This window comes from Tachyglossus aculeatus, chromosome 1 (assembly GCF_015852505.1).
Source record: "Tachyglossus aculeatus isolate mTacAcu1 chromosome 1, mTacAcu1.pri, whole genome shotgun sequence".
NCBI classification, from domain to species: domain Eukaryota; kingdom Metazoa; phylum Chordata; class Mammalia; order Monotremata; family Tachyglossidae; genus Tachyglossus; species Tachyglossus aculeatus.
The window spans coordinates 102943948-102963912 of NC_052066.1; the positions used below are offsets into that span (position 1 = coordinate 102943948).

At 45.2% G+C, this 19965-nt stretch overlaps 1 protein-coding gene across 1 annotated transcript in view; it reads right to left on the reverse strand.

The window, feature by feature from the left end:
- LOC119925634 (ceruloplasmin-like) overlaps positions 1–11609 on the reverse strand; it is a 66792-nt gene extending 55183 nt beyond the window's left edge. The window contains exons 1-3 of the mRNA XM_038743982.1: positions 11416–11609; positions 7978–8228; positions 827–1039 (exon numbers count right to left, since the gene is read on the reverse strand). Coding sequence (XP_038599910.1) covers positions 827–1039; positions 7978–8228; positions 11416–11573 — 622 coding nt within the window. The 5' untranslated portion in view covers positions 11574–11609. The remainder of the gene's footprint in view (positions 1–826; positions 1040–7977; positions 8229–11415) is intronic.
- Between the last annotated feature and the right edge of the window lie 8356 nt (positions 11610–19965).

Below are 19965 nucleotides of genomic sequence, written 5' to 3' on the forward strand. Positions count from 1 at the left end.
TTCAGGCTCACAGACTAAGTAGGAGGGAGAACAGGTTTTGAATCCCCATTTTACAGATAAGGAAACAGACACAGAGAAGTTAAGTGACTTTTCCAAGGTCATCCAGCAGGTAAGTGGCATAGTTGGGATTATTATTATCACTACGATTATCATTAATAATTAATTAATATTATTAATTATTATCAATTATTTATATTAATTTATTATTTTATTATTAATTATTATTAATAGTAGTAATGATAAAGATGGCATTTGTTAAGCGCTTACTATGTGCCGAGCACATTCTAAGTGCTGGGGTAGATACAAGGTAATCAGGTTGTCCCACGTGAGGCTCACAGTCTTAATCCCCATTTTACAGATGAAGTAACTGAGGCACAGAGAAGTCAAATGACTTACCCAAAGTCACACAGCTGATCAGTGGCGGAGCCAGGATTAGAACCCACGACCTCTGACTCCCAAGCCCCTGCTCTTTCCACTATGTCATGCTGCTTTTCTTAGAAACCAGGTCTTCTGACTCCCAGGATAGGGCTATTTTCACTACGCCATATATATCGTTAGTCTCTATTACTTCCATCTAAGCACTTAGTGCAAGGCTCTGCATATGGTAAATACTCAATAAATTCCATTAATTGATTGACCCTACCTGAAATTTGTTTTAGTGCCTGACTTTTCCATTAGATCGAAAACTTCCTGAGGGCAGAGATCATGTCTACCAAATGTATTGAATCCTACTTTCCCAAAAGTTTAGTGAAGTGATACCCTACACCTAATTGGAATTCTAGTGCTTGATTGGCAGATAGAGTTACCATCATGGACAGTTTTTCACCTTTTTTGCAAGTTAATAGAGGTCCGATGAGCCCAGAAGCCACATCCCTCACAGTGTTTATGTGTGAGTGGTAAATCCTGGTCACACAGTTGTTATCTCCTGATGCCGGGCCTTGTTCTGTTGGCACTGTCCATCTGTAGGTGTAACGCTCTCCAGGATTTATCCAGTCATCTTTCTTCTGCAAGCCGGAGGTGTTGTCGGGATACAGAGCCCCTAGGGAACAGAATATCCAGCCACGTAACTAAGAGACTCCACTGGAGTTGCTGAAATACGCCTCCTGTTTTTCCCCTCTCCAGTCCATATTTCTCTCTGCTGCCTGGATCATTTTACTGAAAAAAGTTCAGTCCATATCTCCCCACTCTTCAAAAACCTCCAATTGTTGCCCATCCACCTCCACATCAAGCAACAACTCCTTACCCTTACCCTTGGCTTTCTTCCTCCTGTCTGACCTCGCTGATCTCCTACTCCTTTCTAATGCCAACGTACTCTCTGCACCTCGATCTCCTATATTCCACCACCAACCCCTTGCCCTCACCATCCTTCTAGCCTGAAACTCTCTCCCCCTTCATATCTGACAGTCCACCACTCTCTCCCCACATTCACAACCTTCCTACAATCTCATCTCCTCCTAGAGGCCTTCCCTGACTAAACCCTAATTCCTCTCCCTACCCTTCGGTATCACCAATGCATTTGGATTTGTAACCTTTAAGCACTTGATATTCGCCTCACCCTCAGCCCCACAGAATTAGAGTACATCTCCATAATTTATTTTAATGCCTGTCTATCCTTCTAGACTGTAAACCTGTTGTGGACAGTGAATATGTCTCCCAACTCTATTGTATTGTACTCTTCCAAGCACTTAATACAGTGCTCTGCACAGCGTAAGTGCTCAGTAAATACCATTGATTGATTGACTGATTGGAATGATACCTGTATGTTCTTTAGAGATTCTTGACCGAAAGAAGCATCCCCCAAGACTTCTCACAGAACCGCTCCTCTCTCTTCAGAAATCAATCATATTTATTGATCATTTACTATGTATACAGCACTGTTCTAATCACTTGGGAGAGTATAATATAACAGAGTTGGTAGGCATGTTCCCTGCCCACAAGGAGCCAACATCAGAATACTATGGAATAAAATTTAACCTGATACTAGCACAGGTTGGAATATTTTATGGACTTGCTTTTTCAAGTAGAGCCATGAACATCAAATCCAACAAGTCAAACTAGCCATATTTAAACTCAGCCAGGACCCAAAACTTTTGAAAAAGGTAGAAGGGAAGTTAATATTTAAAACTCTAGCACCTTAATTCCTTCCTTAGTTCTCATGCCTTCCTTTTCCTTTGTTCTTTATTTCTCTTTAAGTTTTTATGGTACTTGTTAAGCATTTACTATATGTCAAGCACTATTCTAAGCACTGGGGTAAATTCAAGTGACTCAGGCCCAGTGCCTAACCCACATGGAGCTCACAGTCTAAGTAGGAGGGAGTCCAGGTATTGAATCCCCATTTTGCAGCTGAGGAAATAGGCCCAGAGAAGTGAAGTGAGTTACCCAAGGTCACACGGCAAGTAAGTGATGAAGCCAGGATTAGAACCCACATCCTCTGTCTCCCAGACCTGTGGTCTCTCCACTTGGCCAAGATGCTTCTCCTTTATGGTCTTCTACATCTTTTTCCCTCCTCTACTCCGCAGCACTTCATCCTTGTACCCATATTTCCCCTTGGCACCCTACTTTTTCATCCTTCTTCCCTTCACCTTATCTATTCCTAACAAACATCAGGGGTACTGCCAATACCGGGCCAGACCGCAGTCCATCCGGTCCTGGTCTCTGTTTCCCGCGAGACCTCCGGGACACTTGGAGGAATTCTAGGATGGATGCTCTACTGTAGTTAGTAGACCTCTAGCTGTCCCTCTAGAGACCCAGCATGGAATGCTTGCCTATTTCCCTGATCCTCAGGACCTGAGAGACTCTAGTCTCTTACCAAAATGAACCTACTTCAGCTTAACTCTACTTTCTGCTGCTTGCCCACTGCTAAGCCAGGGAGAGAGGGAGAAAGGGCATAAATGCCCATCTAAAGGCCATCCTTTGATTTAGCTCTAGTTCCCATTGGATTTCCCTCTTCTGGGCTGCTGCCTCTGTCAGAACCAGGTCCTCCTGGCTGCTAATGATAATAATATCATTTTTTAGGCACTTACTATGTTCCAAGAACTCTACTAGTCACTGGGGTAAGATAGTCACAAGATTATCACATTCTACCCAGTCCCTGTCCCACACTGGGCTCACAGTCTAAATGGGAGGGAGAAAAGTTATTGATTCCCCATTATATCGATGAGAAAACTGAGGCACAGAGTATTTAAGTGACTTGCCCATGGCCACAAATAACACAGTAGGTAAATGGCATAGCTAGGATTAGAACCCAGGTCCTCCGACACCTAGGCCCGTGTTCTTTCCACCAGGCCACATTGCTTTGGGCCATATCCCCTTTAAGGTCTTGATCCTGCCAAGCTGGGACCAGATGGGCTAGACCCCTGATTTTTTCTTGTCTGCTTCTGGGGTGTGGAGAGTTACCAGGGGCCTTATCTAGATGAGCTGAGGTCCCGAAGCTTTCTCATGCAGGTTCTACCTTCCTCGAGGATCCAGCAATCCAGGTTCTATGTAAAACTGGTTGTGAGATGGTCTGATAAATGGTACCATTTCCTTAACAAGAACACAATAATGAACCATTGTTTTAGTGTCTAATGTGGCCTGGACTGTGGACCCTCGTTCTCGCCTGTCCCGCCATCGACCCCCGGCCCACGTCATCCCCCGGGCCTGGAATGGCCTCCCTCTGCCCATCCGCCAAGCTAGCTCTCTTCCTCCCTTCAAGGCCCTACTGAGAGCTCACCTCCTACAAGAGGCCTTCCCAGACTGAGCCCCTTCCTTCCTCTCCCCCTCGTCCCCCTCTCCATCCCCCCCATCTTACCTCCTTCCCTTCCCCACAGCACCTGTATATATGTATATATGTTTGTACATATTTATTACTCTATTTATTTATTTATTTATTTTACTTGTACATATCTATTCTATTTATTTTATTTTGTTAGTATGTTTGGTTTTGTTCTCTGTCTCCCCCTTTTAGACTGTGAGCCCACTGTTGGGTAGGGACTGTCTCTAGATGTTGCCAACTTGTACTTCCCAAGCGCTTAGTACAGTGCTCTGCACACAGTACGCGCTCAATAAATGCGATTGATTGATTGATTGATTGGCCCCACATTGACCTTTTGAGCCACATAAGCAGTTACAGGTGACTGTCATAGTGGTGTTTTTTTCTACTATGAAGGACAACTACATATAGTTAAATGATGTCTTCTTTGACCAAAGAAGGCAACTATATATAACTATATTCAACTATATAATTTCACAGTTAGTGGTGTCTTTGAATATGGACAACTAAATGTTTAAAGTTATATACAGTTGGCAGTGTACAAAGAAGGGACCGCTAACTGTGAATTTAACCTTTAAATGTGTATATTACACTCACACACCCAAACACACACAATACACTTTTTTCTAAATATTTTTCTCTTTCCAAAAAGAAGCAACTGCCTCACATTGGCCCTATCTGGGGGTGAGTAGCAGGGGGAGTAGATGCTTCTCTGCTACTCGGAGAAGCAGCGTGGCTCAGTGGAAAGAGCACGGGCTTTGGAGTCAGAGGTCATGGGTTCAAATCCCGGCTCCGCCAATTGTCAGCTGTGTGACTTTGGGCAAGTCACTTCACTTCTCTGGGCCTCAATCAATCAATCAATCAATCGTATTTATTGAGCACTTACTATGTGCAGAGCACTGTACTAAGCGCTTGGGAAGTACAAATTGGCATCACATAGAGACAGTCCCTACCCAACAGTGGGCTCACAGTCTAAAAGGGGGAGACAGAGAACAGAACCAAACATACCAACAAAATAAAATAAGTAGGATAGAAATGTACAAGTAAAATAAATAAATAAATAGAAAAATAGAGTAATAAATATGTACAACCATATATACATATATACAGGTGCTGTGGGGAAGGGAAGGAGGTAAGACGGGGGGATGGAGAGGGGGACGAGGGGGAGAGGAAAGAAGGGGCTCAGTCTGGGAAGGCCTCCTGGAGGAGGTGAGCTCTCAGCAGGGCCTTGAAGGGAGGAAGAGAGCTAGCTTGGCGGATGGGCAGAGGGAGGTCATTCCAGGCCCGGGGGATGACGTGGGCCGGGGGTCGATGGCGGGACAGGCGAGAACGAGGCACGGTGAGGAGATTAGCGGCAGAGGAGCGGAGGGGGGGCTGGGCTGGAGAAGGAGAGAAGGGAGGTGAGGTAGGAGGGGGCGAGGGGATGGAGAGCCTTGAAGCCCAGGGTGAGGAGTTTCTGCCTGATGCGCAGATTGATCGGTAGCCATTGGAGGTTTTTGAGGAGGGGAGTTATATGTCCAGAGCGTTTCTGGACAAAGATAATCCGGGCAGCAGCATGAAGTATGGATTGAAGTGGAGAGAGACACGAGGATGGGAGATCAGAGAGAAGGCTGGTGCAGTAGTCCAGACGGGATAGGATGAGAGCTTGAATGAGCAGGGTAGCGGTTTGGATGGAGAGGAAAGGGCGGATCTTGGCAATGTTGCGGAGCTGAGACCGGCAGGCTTTGGTGACGGCTTGGATGTGAGGGGTGAATGAGAGAGCGGAGTCGAGGATGACACCAAGGTTGCGGGCTTGTGAGACGGGAAGGATGGTAGTGCCGTCAACAGAGATGGGAAAGTCAGGGAGAGGACAAGGTTTGGGAGGGAAGACAAGGAGCTCAGTCTTCGACATGTTGAGCTTTAGGTGGCGGGCGGACATCCAGATGGAGATGTCCTGAAGGCAGGAGGAGATGCGAGCCTGGAGGGAGGGGGGAGAGAGCAGGGGCAGAGATGTAGATCTGGGTGTCATCAGCGTAGAGATGATAGTTGAAGCCGTGGGAGCGAATGAGGTCACCAAGGGAGTGAGTGTAGATTGAGAACAGAAGGGGACCAAGCACTGAACCTTGGGGAACCCCCACAGTAAGAGGATGGGAGGGGGAGGAGGAGCCTGCAAAAGAGACTGAGAAAGAACGACCGGAGAGATAAGAGGAGAACCAGGAGAGGACGGAGTCTGTGAAGCCAAGGTCAGATAACGTGTTGAGGAGAAGGGGGTGGTCCACAGTGTCAAAGGCAGCTGAGAGGTCGAGGAGGATTAGGACAGAGTATGAGCCGTTGGATTTGGCAAGCAGGAGGTCATTGGTGACCTTTGAGAGGGCAGTTTCCGTGGAATGAAGGGGACGGAAGCCAGACTGGAGGGGGTCGAGGAGAGAGTTGTTGTTGAGGAATTCTAGGCAGCGCGTGTAGACAACTCGTTCAAGGAGACAACTTGTTCAAGGCCTCAGTTCCCTCACCCGTAAAATGGGGATTAATGTGAGCCCCCCGTGGGACAACCTGATCACCTTGTAACCTCCCCAGCACTTAGAACAGTGCTTGGCACATAGTAAGCCCTTAATAAATGCTATTATTATTATTATGCATATCTTATTTTTAAAAGTATGCCCCCTGGCAAATATCCTTCTGAATTTGCTGTGTGACCTTAGGCAAGTCATTTAACTTCTCTATGCCTCAGTTACCTCATCTATAAAATAGGGATTAAGATTGTGAAAACCCGCCCCTGTGACACATGGACTGTGTCCAACCTGATTAGCTTGTATCTAAACCCAGCACTTAGTACCGTGCCTGGCACGTAGTAAGTGCTTAACTAATAAAATTTTTTAAAAAGTCTGCAAATTCATTCATTCATTCATCCAATCGTATTTATTGAGCGCTTGGCTTACAGAGCATCAAGTCTCAAGCTAACTTGGGCCGCGTTGGCACCAACCAATAAAATTAACATTCTGGGGCCACGGTCCCTCCCGCCACCCCCACAACCGGGCGGCAAGAACATACACCTTATTGGCAGAGGACACTGTCAGCTTTTCCAGATCCCCAGCCTCACTCTGTCCACCTGGCGAGTTCCTGAGTGACCTCAGGACAATATTTGGGTAAATATTGGCCCCCAGTGTCAACAGGATGGAGCCCTGGACATGTTTTTCCAACAGGATATAGATATGCCCCGACTGGACAGCTCTAGGCATAGAAGCAGGGGGCAAAATGTGCTTATCTATCTGACAGTTGGATAGTTTGGTTTTTCAGTTTATTGTACAATTTGGCCTTTGGTGACTTAGCATTTCCCCAACCTGCAGTCAGCCCTAACCCAGCCAGAATTCCTGGTTTCCCAGGGTGTGTAGCATCTCCTTCGTCAGAAGTCTACAGCACAGATGTCATCTGTTCTGGATGGGTTAGTCTGCCCGGAGCCTGGGGATTGCACTGTATGCTCTTTTGCAGTTCCTCTTGCCTCAGGTTTTCTAAGATTGTTTACTATTTACCTGTACCCAGAATTTGACCAAGAGGAGTCTCTGTTCATTAAGATCTCAAATAAACCTTCATAAAAACAATAACTGTGGCATTTGTTAAGCACTTACTACATGCCAAGCACTGTATTATGTGATGGGATAGGTATTAGGTAATCAGATGTGACACAGTCCCTCTCCCACCTAGGGCGCACAGCCAAAGGAAGAGGGGGAATTTGTATTTGGTCCCCGTTTCATAGGTGAGAAAACTGAGGCTCAGAGAAGTTGCATAATAATAATTATGGTACTTGTTAAGCACTTACTATGTACCCAGCACTGTTCTAAGCGCTGGGGTAGAAACAAGTTAATCAGGTTAGACACAGTCCCTGTCCCTCATTGGGCTCACACACTTAATGCCCATTTTTTATAGATGAGGGAACTGAGGAACAGAGAAGTTAAGTGACTTGCCTGAGGTCACACAGCAGACAAGTGGTGGAGCTGGGATTAAAACCCATGAACATCTGACACCCAGGCCTGTGCTCTATCCAGGACACCATTCTGACTTACCCAAGGCCACCCAACAGGCAAGTGGCAGAGGCTGGACTGGAACCTAGGTCCCCTGATTCCCAGGCCTGTGCTCTTGTCACTTTAAATGTCATTTAATCGGACTCTATTTTAGAGGGAAAAGACTTTTCCTTGCTTCCCAAACAGCTATTTAAAAAAGATATGATTCTGGGGAGAGAGAGATGGAGTTACCTTCATTTTCCTTAGTGTATGTTGTCCCGTGAGGATGGAAACTGTAGGCTCTTGAGGCAAAATTTTTTACACTGACGACAAAAGTATCTCCAACCTCAGCCCTCAGGATAGGACCCAAAAATCCTAGCCAAGGTGGCTTTTCAATGATTGTGGTGAAGGAGTCATTGGTGAACTGAGTATAAATGGCTTTCTTATATGTGCCTCCTATCCTGTTTGGGCCTCGCTGGAGGTATATGTAGGAACGATATTGTCTGTGGAAACAGCAAGACACCTGCGTTATGCTCCTTTGCAGTCTGCAGAAAACTGTTGGAGTGGACCGAAACAACAGGAGGGATCGTTGTATAGACAGGATCAATGAGCCTCAACCTCTGCAGGGGAACAGGTGGAAGACAGTAAAGGATTCGCCCACCCATCGACACCCCCACCCATATACATCCCTCGAAGTCACTTCATTCTGGCCGGCTCTGCCTCCCCAAGAGGGTGTGGGAGACTCAGCTTCCTGGATATCTGCTATCGTCTCAACCTCAGGCCTCCCAGAGGTTTTGCTGAAAGAAGTGCATTACCGGGGGAAATTGCATTTTGGCTTAGAATCCTCAAAATGATCTATTTTGGATTTCATCATAGTCAAATGTGAAGGCTTGAATTTATAACCTTGATGCCTCGATATCAGTCTCTGGGACACTAGGTGAAAACAGACACCCCCTTTCACTCACAGGAAAACAGGGATCCACAACCTTATTTGAAAGGACAGCCTATTGGTATATACTGTTAAATCTTAGATGTTGCTAACATCTAAATTGTCTATGAATAATAATTGGTAACAATGGTTGTGGTGTATGCTGTGTGACTTTGGGCAAATTACTTCACATCTCTGTGCCTCAGTTACCTCATCTGTAAAATGGGGATTGAGACTATGAGCCCTATGTGGGACAGGGACTGTGTCCAACACAATTTGCTTGTATCCACCCCAGTGCTTAGTTCTGTGCCTGGCACATAGTAAGTGCTTAACAAATACCATAATTATTATAATAATTATTATTTGAAAGAGCAATCTATTTATGTAAATGGTATTTGTTAAGCACTTACTATATGCCAGGCACTGTACTAAGCACTGGGATAGACATAAGATAATCAGGCTGGACACAATACATGTCCCACATGGGGCTCAATCTTAATCTTTTTTTAATGACATTTATTAAGCACTTAATATGTGTAAAACACTGTTCTAAGCGCTGGGGAGGTTACAAGGTGATCAGGTTGTCCCACGGGGGGCTCACAGTCTTAATCCCCATTTTACAGATGAGGTAACTGAGGCATAAAGAAGTGAAGTGACTTGGCCAAAGTCACACAGCTGGCAATTGGCAGAGCCAGGATTTGAACCCATGACCTCTGACTCCAAAGCCCGGGCTCTTTCCACTGAGCCACGCTGGCTCACACAGCCGACAAGTTAGCCTGTTGTTGGCTAGGGGCCGTCTCTATATGTTGCCGACTTGTACTTCCCAAGCATTTAGTACAGTGCTCTGCACACAGTAAGTGCTCAATAAATACGAATGAATGAATGAATGAATGGTGAGGCTGGGATTAGAACCCAGGTCCTCTTACTCTCAGGCCCATGATGGCATAGTACTGCTAAATCTTAGGTGTTGCCAACATCTAAGCTGTTTATGAATAATATTTGGCAACAGAAGTTATGGGATTAAGTGCTTACTATGTGCCACATACTAAGCACTGGCGTGGATACAAGACAATCATGTCAGACTCAGTCCTTATCCCACATAGGATTCACCATCTAGTGGAGCAGGAGAACAGGTATGAATTTGAAGTGAAGATTTTATTTTTACTTTCATAACTGAAATGGCAAGTCCATGGGTTCCAAGGCTAGGAATGCCCAATTCCACATATGCCCATACTCAGAATGGCCAATTCCAGAGGTGTCAGGGCTAGAAGCCACCCTTCAATCTCATCTTCGGCCAGGCTCCGGAGCCAGCCCGAGAGGCACACTGACTCCCCACTGTGCCTAGGCATGGGACCGGGAAGCTGGTCTTTTCCAAAAGGTGTCCCTCCTCCCACTTAGGGCAGACAGCCTGATCCAAGTCCCCACCTTTCTCTCCCCCAGGGAAGGTGGTATGGTGAGAGCCAAGCTTCTTATGGACTTGGATCCAAGGAAAACAGTGGCAATGTGAGTAAGCTTTTAAGAAACAGGAAAGGAAGAGTGGGAAGGGAAAGAATGAATGGTTATCCTCCACCCCAAATCCTACAACTTTCATTAAGCTCACAAACAGCATGAAAAGCCAAAGAGAATCATTCTCGAGGGTTGTTGATTGAGAAATCAAAACCATCAAAAACAAATCTAAAATGGGCTGATCTCTGGCCAGAGTGATCTCCCAGCAATCCCAGTGAAGGGTACAATAAAAATGATTATTGTGCTAATTCTTAAGCGCTTACTATGTTTCAAGCATTGTACTAAGCACTGGGGAAGATACAAAATAATCAAGTCCCATATGGAGCTCAGTGTCTAAGTAAGAGGGAGAACACAAAAATTAACTCCTCATTTTACAGATGAGGGAATTTAGGCTCAGAGAAGTTTAGTGAATTGCCCAAGATCACACAGCAGACAGCTGGCAGAGCTGGGATTAGTACCCGGGTCTTCTGATTCCCAGGCATGGGCTTTTTCCACTAGGCCTCACTGCTTCTCCTGAGAGGATTCTTGTTCTCAACCACCTCACCAGTGAGCCAGGGCATGGAAGGTAGAAAATCCAGCTAGAATTTTTGAGAGACAGTCTTGTCCCTGAGCAGTGGCACAGGTTGGGATGTGCCACCCAGGTAGGGAGAAAGGTGACAAAACACACTGCCCTCTCAAATTGGCTGCAGTGGGCAGAGACCTCAAGGATCAAGAGCAAAAATGATCCCGTCCTGGTCAAAAATCAGTAGCAGCCCCTCTTTATCATCATCAAGAAGATGATGACAAAGAGAAGCAGCATGGCTCAATGGAAAGAGCATGGCCTTGGGAGTCAGAGGTCATGGATTCTAATCCCAACTCTGCCACTTATCAGCTGTGTGACTTTGGGCAACTCACTTAACTTCTCTGTGCCTCAATTACCTCATCTGTAAAATAGGGATTAAGACTGTAAGCCCCACGTGGGACAACCTGATCACCTTGTATCCCTCCAGTGCTTAGAACAGGGCTTCGCACAGAGTAAGTGCTTAACAAATACCATCATCATCATCATCATCATCATCATCATCATCATCGATGGCTTATTTTTGAGCACTTATTACATACAGAGCGCTCGGAAGAGTACACACAATAAATACGACAGAGTTGGCAGTCACATTCCCTGCCCACAGTGAGCTTCAACAGTTCATTTTTAAAGAACAGTGTTTAGTAAACCCCGCTGCCAAGCATTCTGCTTTCGATCAAGAGTCGGGATTACTCACTCATCTTCTGGGATAGACTTCGCGTTCACGATGTTTTTACCAGTGGGGGCATAGTTCCAGGGGGTTTCTACTATTCCGATGTAGTAATGCCTGTCTGTTGCCCAGCCTGGAGAAGTGGTGAAACAAATGAAATAGGTTAGTAATAAAAATCTCTTCATCTTCCAGTCCTGGGATGTGGAAGGTGTTGGACTGAAAGAAAACACAGGCAGATTTCTCTCTTATAGTTTGGGTATACCTCCTTTATCCGGGTCAATTTACATAATGTAAAATTGCACAACAGCTAACCGTTTGGTTTCTGTTCCGGGGCAGTTTAGTTCCTTAGACCAGGTCTACACGGACAGAGTGGAGGGTTGAGCAATTATTTGGTGAAGGCAAGTCAAGGCCGATTGTTCAGCCATTTGTTTTTTTAAACCTGAAAGATCCAGTTAAGTTGTCTGGACCATGTGTAGACTCTCACGGAAATCTTTGCTTTCTGGTGATCAGAAAATAAACAATTATATGGACTCTTTCTGCCAATCTTCCCCATTTGCAAATTATTCATATCTAAACCATCTTTTGGACTGCTGCAGGTTCCAAGAAATGAAGACCATTTGTGCAGGGGCTGAAGGGCCATGTCTCTGTGGCAAAAAGAAATGGAATGTAAGGGCGATGTTTCAGATCATCAGGTGAATTAAACAGAAACTCTTTACCATTGGCTTTAAGGCACTCAGTCAGCTCTGTCTCTTCTACCGTACCTCTCTGATCTCTCAATACAACCCAACCTGTGCACTTCCCCTCATAGGCCAATTTACTTACCTGGACCTCATCTATCTCACAGTTGACCCCTTTTCCACATCCACTCTCTGGCCTGGATCTCGCTATCTTCTCATATCCTATAGACCACCACCCTCCCCACCATCAAATTTCTTATTAAAATCTTATCTCCTCCAAGAAGCCATCCCTAAGTACTTATTTTCCCTACTCACTCTCCCTTCTGTGTCGCCTTTACACGTGGATCTGTACCCCTTAAGCACTTGATATTCAGTCCACAGAGCTTAAGAAGCAGCGTGGCTCAGTGGAAAAAGCCAGGGTTTGGGAGTCAGAGGTCATGGGTTCTAATCCAGGCTCCACCACATGTCAGTTATGTGACTTTGGGCAAGTCACTTAACTTCTCTGCACCTCAGTTACCTAATTTGTAACATGGGGATGAAGACTATGGGACAATCTGATCACCTTGTAACCTCCCCAGTGCTTAGAACAGTGCTTTGCACATAGTAAGCACTTAACAAATGCTATTATTATTATTATTATTATTATTATTATATCCTTATACTCTGAAATTTCCCTTATCTAAGGGAAGTAGGGTGGCCCAGTGGATAGAGCATGGGGCCTGGGAATCAGAAGGACCTGGGCTCCAATCCTAGCTCTGCAACTTGTTGCTGGGCAAGTCACTTAACTTCTCTGGGCCTCAGTTACCTCCTCTGTAAAATGGGGATTAAGACAATGATCCCCATGTGGGACAGGGACTGTGTCCAACCCAATTTGTTTGTATCCACCCCAGTGCTTAGTACAGTGCCTGGCCCATAGTAAGCAGTAACAAATATATAATTATTATTTTAAAAATATATGCTATCATTTGTCTCCCCATCTAGACCATACACTCCTTGTGGGAAGGGATCATATCTTATAACTCTAGTGTATTGTACTCTCTCAAGCACGTAGGTACAGCATTCTGCACATAATAAGTGCCCAATAAATACCATTGATTGATTGATTCGAGTGAGGATTCAAGTCTATATTTAGTATATATAGATATATAGAATATATCTATATTCGAAACTATAGTTAGTTTCACCAACACTTTACTTCATGCCCAAATGTTATCCTTTGACTCCTGAGCAAGCCATCTTTTCAGCCCTCTTAGGCCTCTTCTGAATTTATGTGTCGTTTGTTATTGATCTATCCTCCTGGGATTTCATTTATATCTGTGCTCCTCCTCCCTTAACGGTGTGTATCCATCAAATTATGACTGTGCTAGAGTGGAAGCTCCTTGAAGATAGGAATTTTAAGTAGTATGTTTCTCAAGGACCTAGGAGAGTGTTCTACCTACTGAAGTGTTCAGTCAGTGCTGCTACTATTGCCGCTAATGTGGAGGCAGGAAAATAGAAAGTAACATTATAAAAAGGAAGGAGCAAGTTAAAGCTTCCATAAAATAGATATGGCCAAATCCATAGGCCCCATGAGTTTATTTCAGAAGGTACTGAAGATATGGAAGTCATGTATACCAAAAGGTCAAACATGCTTGCCTGTGTTAGGGAGGTAAACACACCTGATCCCATTCCAAACTCACCCAGGAAACTTGATGTTAACACATTTCCCTGATGGACAAGTCCTGATTGAGGAGGTCTGGTGTTTTCACATCCCGAGCCCTACTTTTCACCTCTTCTCTTACCCTCCTAGTATCCCAGGTGGCCACAGGATAGACCCTAGAGATGTGGCAGGAGGGAGTGGGGAGTGAGGAGAGGGCTGGGGTAGATACAAGGTAAACAGATTGTCCCATGTCTTAATCTTAATCTCATAGTTTTAATCCCCATTTTACAGATGAGATAACTGAAGCTCAGATAAGTTAAGTGACTTGCCGAAAGTCACACAGCTGTTAAGTGACAGAACTTGGATTAGAACCCATGACCTCTGACTCCCAAGCCCATGCTCTCTCCACTAAGCCATGCTGCTTTTCAAGTGCTTGAAGCACTTGATATTCACCCCATCCTCAGCCCCACAACACTTATGTACATATCCATAATTTATGTAAATGCCTGGCTTCCCCTCTACACTATACTTTCCTGGTGGGCAGGGAACAGGTCTACCAACTCTGTTGTGTTGTACCTCCCAAGTACTGAGTACACTCTGTACAAAGTAAGAGATCAATAAATACCATTGATTGACTGAAAATGCCAAGCTATGGCTTGTGAGACAGGGAGGATGGTGGTTTCTACTATGAGAGGAAAGTCAAGGGAAGGACAGGTTTTAGGTGGGAAGATGAGGAGCTCTGTTCTAGCCATGTTAAATTTGAGGTATCGGTGGGACATTTAAGTGGAAATGTCCTGAAGGCAGGAGGAAGTGTGAGTCTGCAGAGAAGGAGAGAGGTCAAGGTTGGAAAGGTAGATTGGGGAATCATCCACGCATTTGAAGGCATGGGGGCGAGAGTTCTCCAAGGGAGTGGAGGTAGATGGAGAGTAGAAAGAGAACCAGACTGAACCTTGAGGGACTCCCATAGTTAGAGAGAAGAAGGCAGAGGAAGAACCTGGAAAGAGACTGTGAATGAACGCCCAGACAGATAGGAGAAGAACCAGGAGAGAACAGTGTCAGTGAGGCTAAAGTTAGATATTTTTTCCGGTGGAAGGGAGTGATCCACAGTGTGGAAGGCAACTGAGAGGTCAAGGGGGATTATGATGGAACAGAAGCCACTGGGTTTGGCAAGAAGGAGGTTATTGGTTACCTTACAGAGGTCAGTTTCCATGGAGTGAAGGGGGCAGAAGCCAGACTGAAAGGGGTGAAGGAGAGAATTGGAGCAAAGTGGAGGCAGTGGGTGAAGACGACTAGCTCCAGGTGTTTGAAGAGTAATGGTAGGCGAGAGATAAGGTGAAAACTGGAGGGAGTCAGGGGATCAAGAGTTTTGTTTTCATTTTAGGAAGGGAAGACATGGGCATGTTTGAAAGTGATGGGGAAGGAACTATTCGAAAGTGAGCAGTTGAAGATGGCAGTAGAGAGGGAAGATTGGGGGGGTCAAGGCTTTTGATAAGGTGAGAAAGGATGACGTCTGATAGAGGTGCAGGTGTTGGAGTTGAATTTGAGAAGAGACAGGAGTTCTACTGAAATACTGCTGGGAATGATGGGAGAGTCAAAGAGCAAGCAGGAGGAGGAAGGGATTAAAGAGGAGTATGGGAAATTTTAGGGAGAACATTCCTCCTTCCTAGTTTGTGATCTCCATGTGGGACAGGGACTTGCTTGACATATAGTCAGAATTTAACAAATAAAATAATAATAATCATAAAGATAGTAATAATAATGATGATAATCATCCATCATTAGGGACTGCAGTGACTGTAAGTGCAGACAGTATAGCCTGCACTACTTTTAAATTTTTTGGTCCTGTTATTTTTTTGTAGGCACAACTTGACTAGCATTCTCCTGGGGAGATCGTTCTGCAGCCCTTTACCAAATCCTGACCCACACCCTCTTCTCAGACCATTCCACCACACACATAAAATCACTGCCTTCCAAAATTTTGATTTCAAAGGTCCCCTAGAACAAGAAGTACAATGCAGTCTGAAACTTTTGAAATAGGAAATCTCTCCTTACCTACAACCCCCTGGGTGAGATGGCCTTTCTTTTGTGTGTGTGTCATCTTCAGTTGAAGAATTCGTTATTCTGCCCTTAAGGCCAGTACAGGTGGGGTCATTTTTAATTCCATCCTGCTTCCTCCTTCCTGGATCACCCTCTCCAGGTGAATCATGTCATCCTTTGGGGAAGGAGGCAGCTCTATCTGATTTTGGATGGCATCACATCAGCCCCGGACTCCTGCTGTTGATATACCCAGGGAACAAAGATGCCCGTGAATTGTGCCTTTGTACTGTGGGTTTGATCCTAGCTTTCAAGTTCGGTTTAGGGAACTTCCTGATTTTTGATTCCAAAGTTGGCACAGTTCAAGGATTGGGTGAGGGAGATAATTCACAGCATTAGTGCCGACTTGTCCTTGTCAATATCTTGTGGGCTTCTTTTTTGTGTCTATAAATAGAGTTCTTCTAGGTGTCAGGCAAAATACAGAATTCATTCATTAATTCATTCATTCGATCGCACTTATTGAGCGCTTACTGTGTGCAGAGCACTGTACTAAGCGCTTGGAAAGTACAATTCAGCAATAAAGAGGGACAATCCCTGCCCCCACCGGGCTTACAGTTTAGACGGGGGAAGACAGACATCAAAACAAGTAAACAGGCATCAATATAAATAAATAGAATTATAGATATATACACATCAAAACAAGTAAATAAGAATCAGTATCAATAAATAATTATAGATATGTACATATATATACAAGTGCTGTGGGGTGGGGAGAGGGGCGTAGAGCAAAAGTTGGGGTGACTTGGAGGGGAGGGGAAGCTGAGGGAAAAGGAGGGGGTGCTCAGTCTGGGAAGGCCTCTTGGAGGAGGTGAGCCTTCAGTAGGGCTTTGAAGGGGGGGAGTGTGATTGTTTGGTGGATTTGAGGAGGGAGGGTGTTGTAGGACATGGGCCAAGGGTCGACGGTGGGACAAAAGGTTAGCACCAGAGGAGCAGAGAGTGTGGGCTGGGATGTAGAAGGAGAGAGAAGGGAGGTGAGGTAAGAAGGGACAAGGTGATGGAGAGCTATGAAGCCAATAGTGAGGAGTTTTTTCTTGATATGGTGTTGATAGGCAACCACTGGAGAGTTTGGAGGAGGGTGGGGGTGTGTGACATGCCCAGAACATTTCTGTAGAAAGATAATCCGGCAGCAGAGTGAAGTATGTGCACAGATCACCTCCCTTCTCTCCTTCTCCAGCCCAGCCCACACCCTCCGCTCTTCTGCCACTAACCTCCTTGCTGTACCTCGTTCTTACCTGTCCCACTGTCAACCCCTGGCCCTTGTCCTTCCGCTGGCCTGGAATGCCCTCCCTCCACACATCTGCCAAGCTAGCTCTCTTCCTCCCTTCAAATCCCTACTGAGAGCTCACCTCCTCCAGGAGGCCTTCCCAGACTGAGCCCCCTTTTTCCTCTCCTCCTCCCCACCCCCCCACCCTACCTCCTTCCCCTCCCCAAAGCACTTGTATATATTTGTACAGATTTATCACTCTATTTACTTTACTTGTATATACTATTCTATTTATTTTGTTAATGATGTGCATATAGCTTTAATTCTATTTGTTCTGATGATTTTGACATCTGTCTACATGTTTTGTTTTGTTGTCTGTCTCCCCCTTCTAGACTGTGAGCCCATTGTTGGGTAGGGACCATATCTGTATGTTGCCTACTTGTACTTCCCAAGCACTTAGTATAGTGCTCTGCACACAGTAAGTGCTCAACAAATACGATTGAATGAATGAATGAAAATATGGACTGAAGTGCGGAGAGACAGGAGGTTGGGAGGTCAGAAAGGAGGCTGATGCAGTAATCCAGTCGGGATAGGATGAATGATTGTACTAAAGTGGTAGCAGTTTGGATGGAGAGGAAAGGGCGGATCTTGGTGATGTTGTGAAGGTGAGACCAGCAGGCTTTGGTGACAGATTGGATTTGTGGGGTGAATGAGAGAGCGGAGTCAAGGGTGACACTAAGGTTGCAGGTTTGTGAGGCGGGAAGGATAGTTGTGCTGTCCACAGTGATAGGAAAGGGAGGGAGAGGACAGGGTTTGGGAGGGAAGATAAGGAGCTTTGTCTTGGACATGTTGAGTTTTAGGTGTCAGGAGGACATCCAAGTAGAGATGTCCTGAAGGCAGGAGGAGATGTGAGCCTGGAGGGAGGGAGAGAGAACAGGGAAGGAGATATAAATTTGGGTGTCATCTGCATAGAGATGGTAGTTGAAGCCGTGGGACCAAATGAGTTCAACAAGGGAGTGAGAGTAGATGGAGAATAGAAGAGGACCAAGAACTAACCCTTGAGGTAACCCCAGAGTTAGGGGATGGGAGGAGGAACCAGAGAAGGAAACTGAGAATGAATGGCCAGGGAGATAAGAGGAGAACCAGGAGAGGACAGAGTCCGTGAAGCCAAGGTTGGCTAACGTGTTGAGGAGAAGGGGATGATCCACAGTGTTAAAGTTTACATTGATGCTATTGATGCCTGTTTACTTGTTTTGATGTCAGTCTCTCCTCTTGTAGACTGTGAGTCCATTGTGGGCAGGGACTGTCTCTCTTTGTTTCTGAATTGTACTTCCCAAGTGCTTAGAACAGTGCTCTGCACACATAAGTGCTCAATAAATATGATTGAATGAATGAATGAGAGGTCAAGGAGGATTAGGATTAGAAGATGCCTGAGCTCTTCCCTGAGCTGAAAATCCTATCCTTCAGGAAGGATAACAGTAAGGAGAAGTTGGTATTACAATAGAAGCTTCCATATAACAGGAGGCACTACAGCCTTGTGGAAAAAAAAAACCACAAGCCGGGCAGTCAGAAGATCTGGGTTCTAATTCTGTTTTGCCACTTTTTAAAAAAATGGTATTTCTTATGTACTTACTCTAGGCCAGGCACTGTACTAAGTGCTGAAATAGGTACAAGGTTGGACACAGCCTCTCTCCCACATGGGGCTCACAGTCTTCAACTGCATTTTACAGATAAGGTAACTGAGGCCCAGATAAGTGAAGTGACTTTCCCAAGGTCTCACAGCACACAAGTGTCAGAACGAGGATTAGAACCCAGGCCTTTCTGACTTCCAGGACCGTACTCGATCCACTAGATCCACTAGGTCTCTAGACCTTAGGCAAGTCACTTAACTCTCTGTGCTTCAGTTTTCTCAACTGCAAAACGGGGATTCATTACCTCTTCTCTTTCCTATTTAGACTGCGAGCCCCATGTAGGACAGGAACTATATAATAATAATAATGATGGAATTTGTTAAGTTCTTACTATGTGCCAAGCGCTGTTCTAAACACTGGAGTAGATACAAGGTAATCAGGTTGTCCCACGTGGGGCTCACTATTTTAATCCACATTTTACAGATGAGGTAACTGTGGCACAGAGAAGTTAAGTGACTTGCCCAAAGTCACACAGCTGATAAGTGGCAGAGGCAGGATTAGAACCCATGACCTCTGACTCCCAAGCCCGGGCTCTTTCCACTGAGCCACACTTGGGAGAGTACAGTACAACACAGTTGGTAGACTCTTTCCCTGCCCACATATGCTAAGAACTCCTCTGAGGGATGGGGGCTGTGCTAATTCCCACCTCCATATTCTTTCCCAGCACTTAGTACAGTGCTCCGCACACAGTAAGTGCTTAATAAGTAATAAGGGCTCCTCCCCCTCCTCATCCCCCCCACCCTACCTCCTTCCCCTCCCCACAGCACCTGTATATCTGTTTGTACAGATTTATTACTCTATTGACTTTACTCTTACATATTTACTATTCTATTGATTTTATTTTGTTAATATGTGTTGTTTTGTTGTCTGTCTCCCCCTTCTAGACTGTGAGCCCGCTGTTGGGTAGGGACCATCTCTATATGTTACCAACTTGTACTTCCCAAACGCTTAGTACAGTGCTCTGCACACAGTAAGTGCTCAATAAATACGATTGAATGAATGAATTAATTAATAAATACTGAATACTATTTCGCAGATGAGAAAATTGAGGCCCAGAGAAGTTGAATGACTTGCTCAAGGACACAAAGCAGGAAAATGGCACAAATCCCAAATCCTCTGACTCCCAGGCCTGAGGTCTTTCCACTAGGAATTTCACATATATTATTCGTGAACATGGATTGGGATTCAGTCTGCCATTTGAGCCTCAAATTCGGGAGACAATTTAAGATGCAAGGACTTTAGTTACAAAAGTCATTCAGGTGGAGACATGGT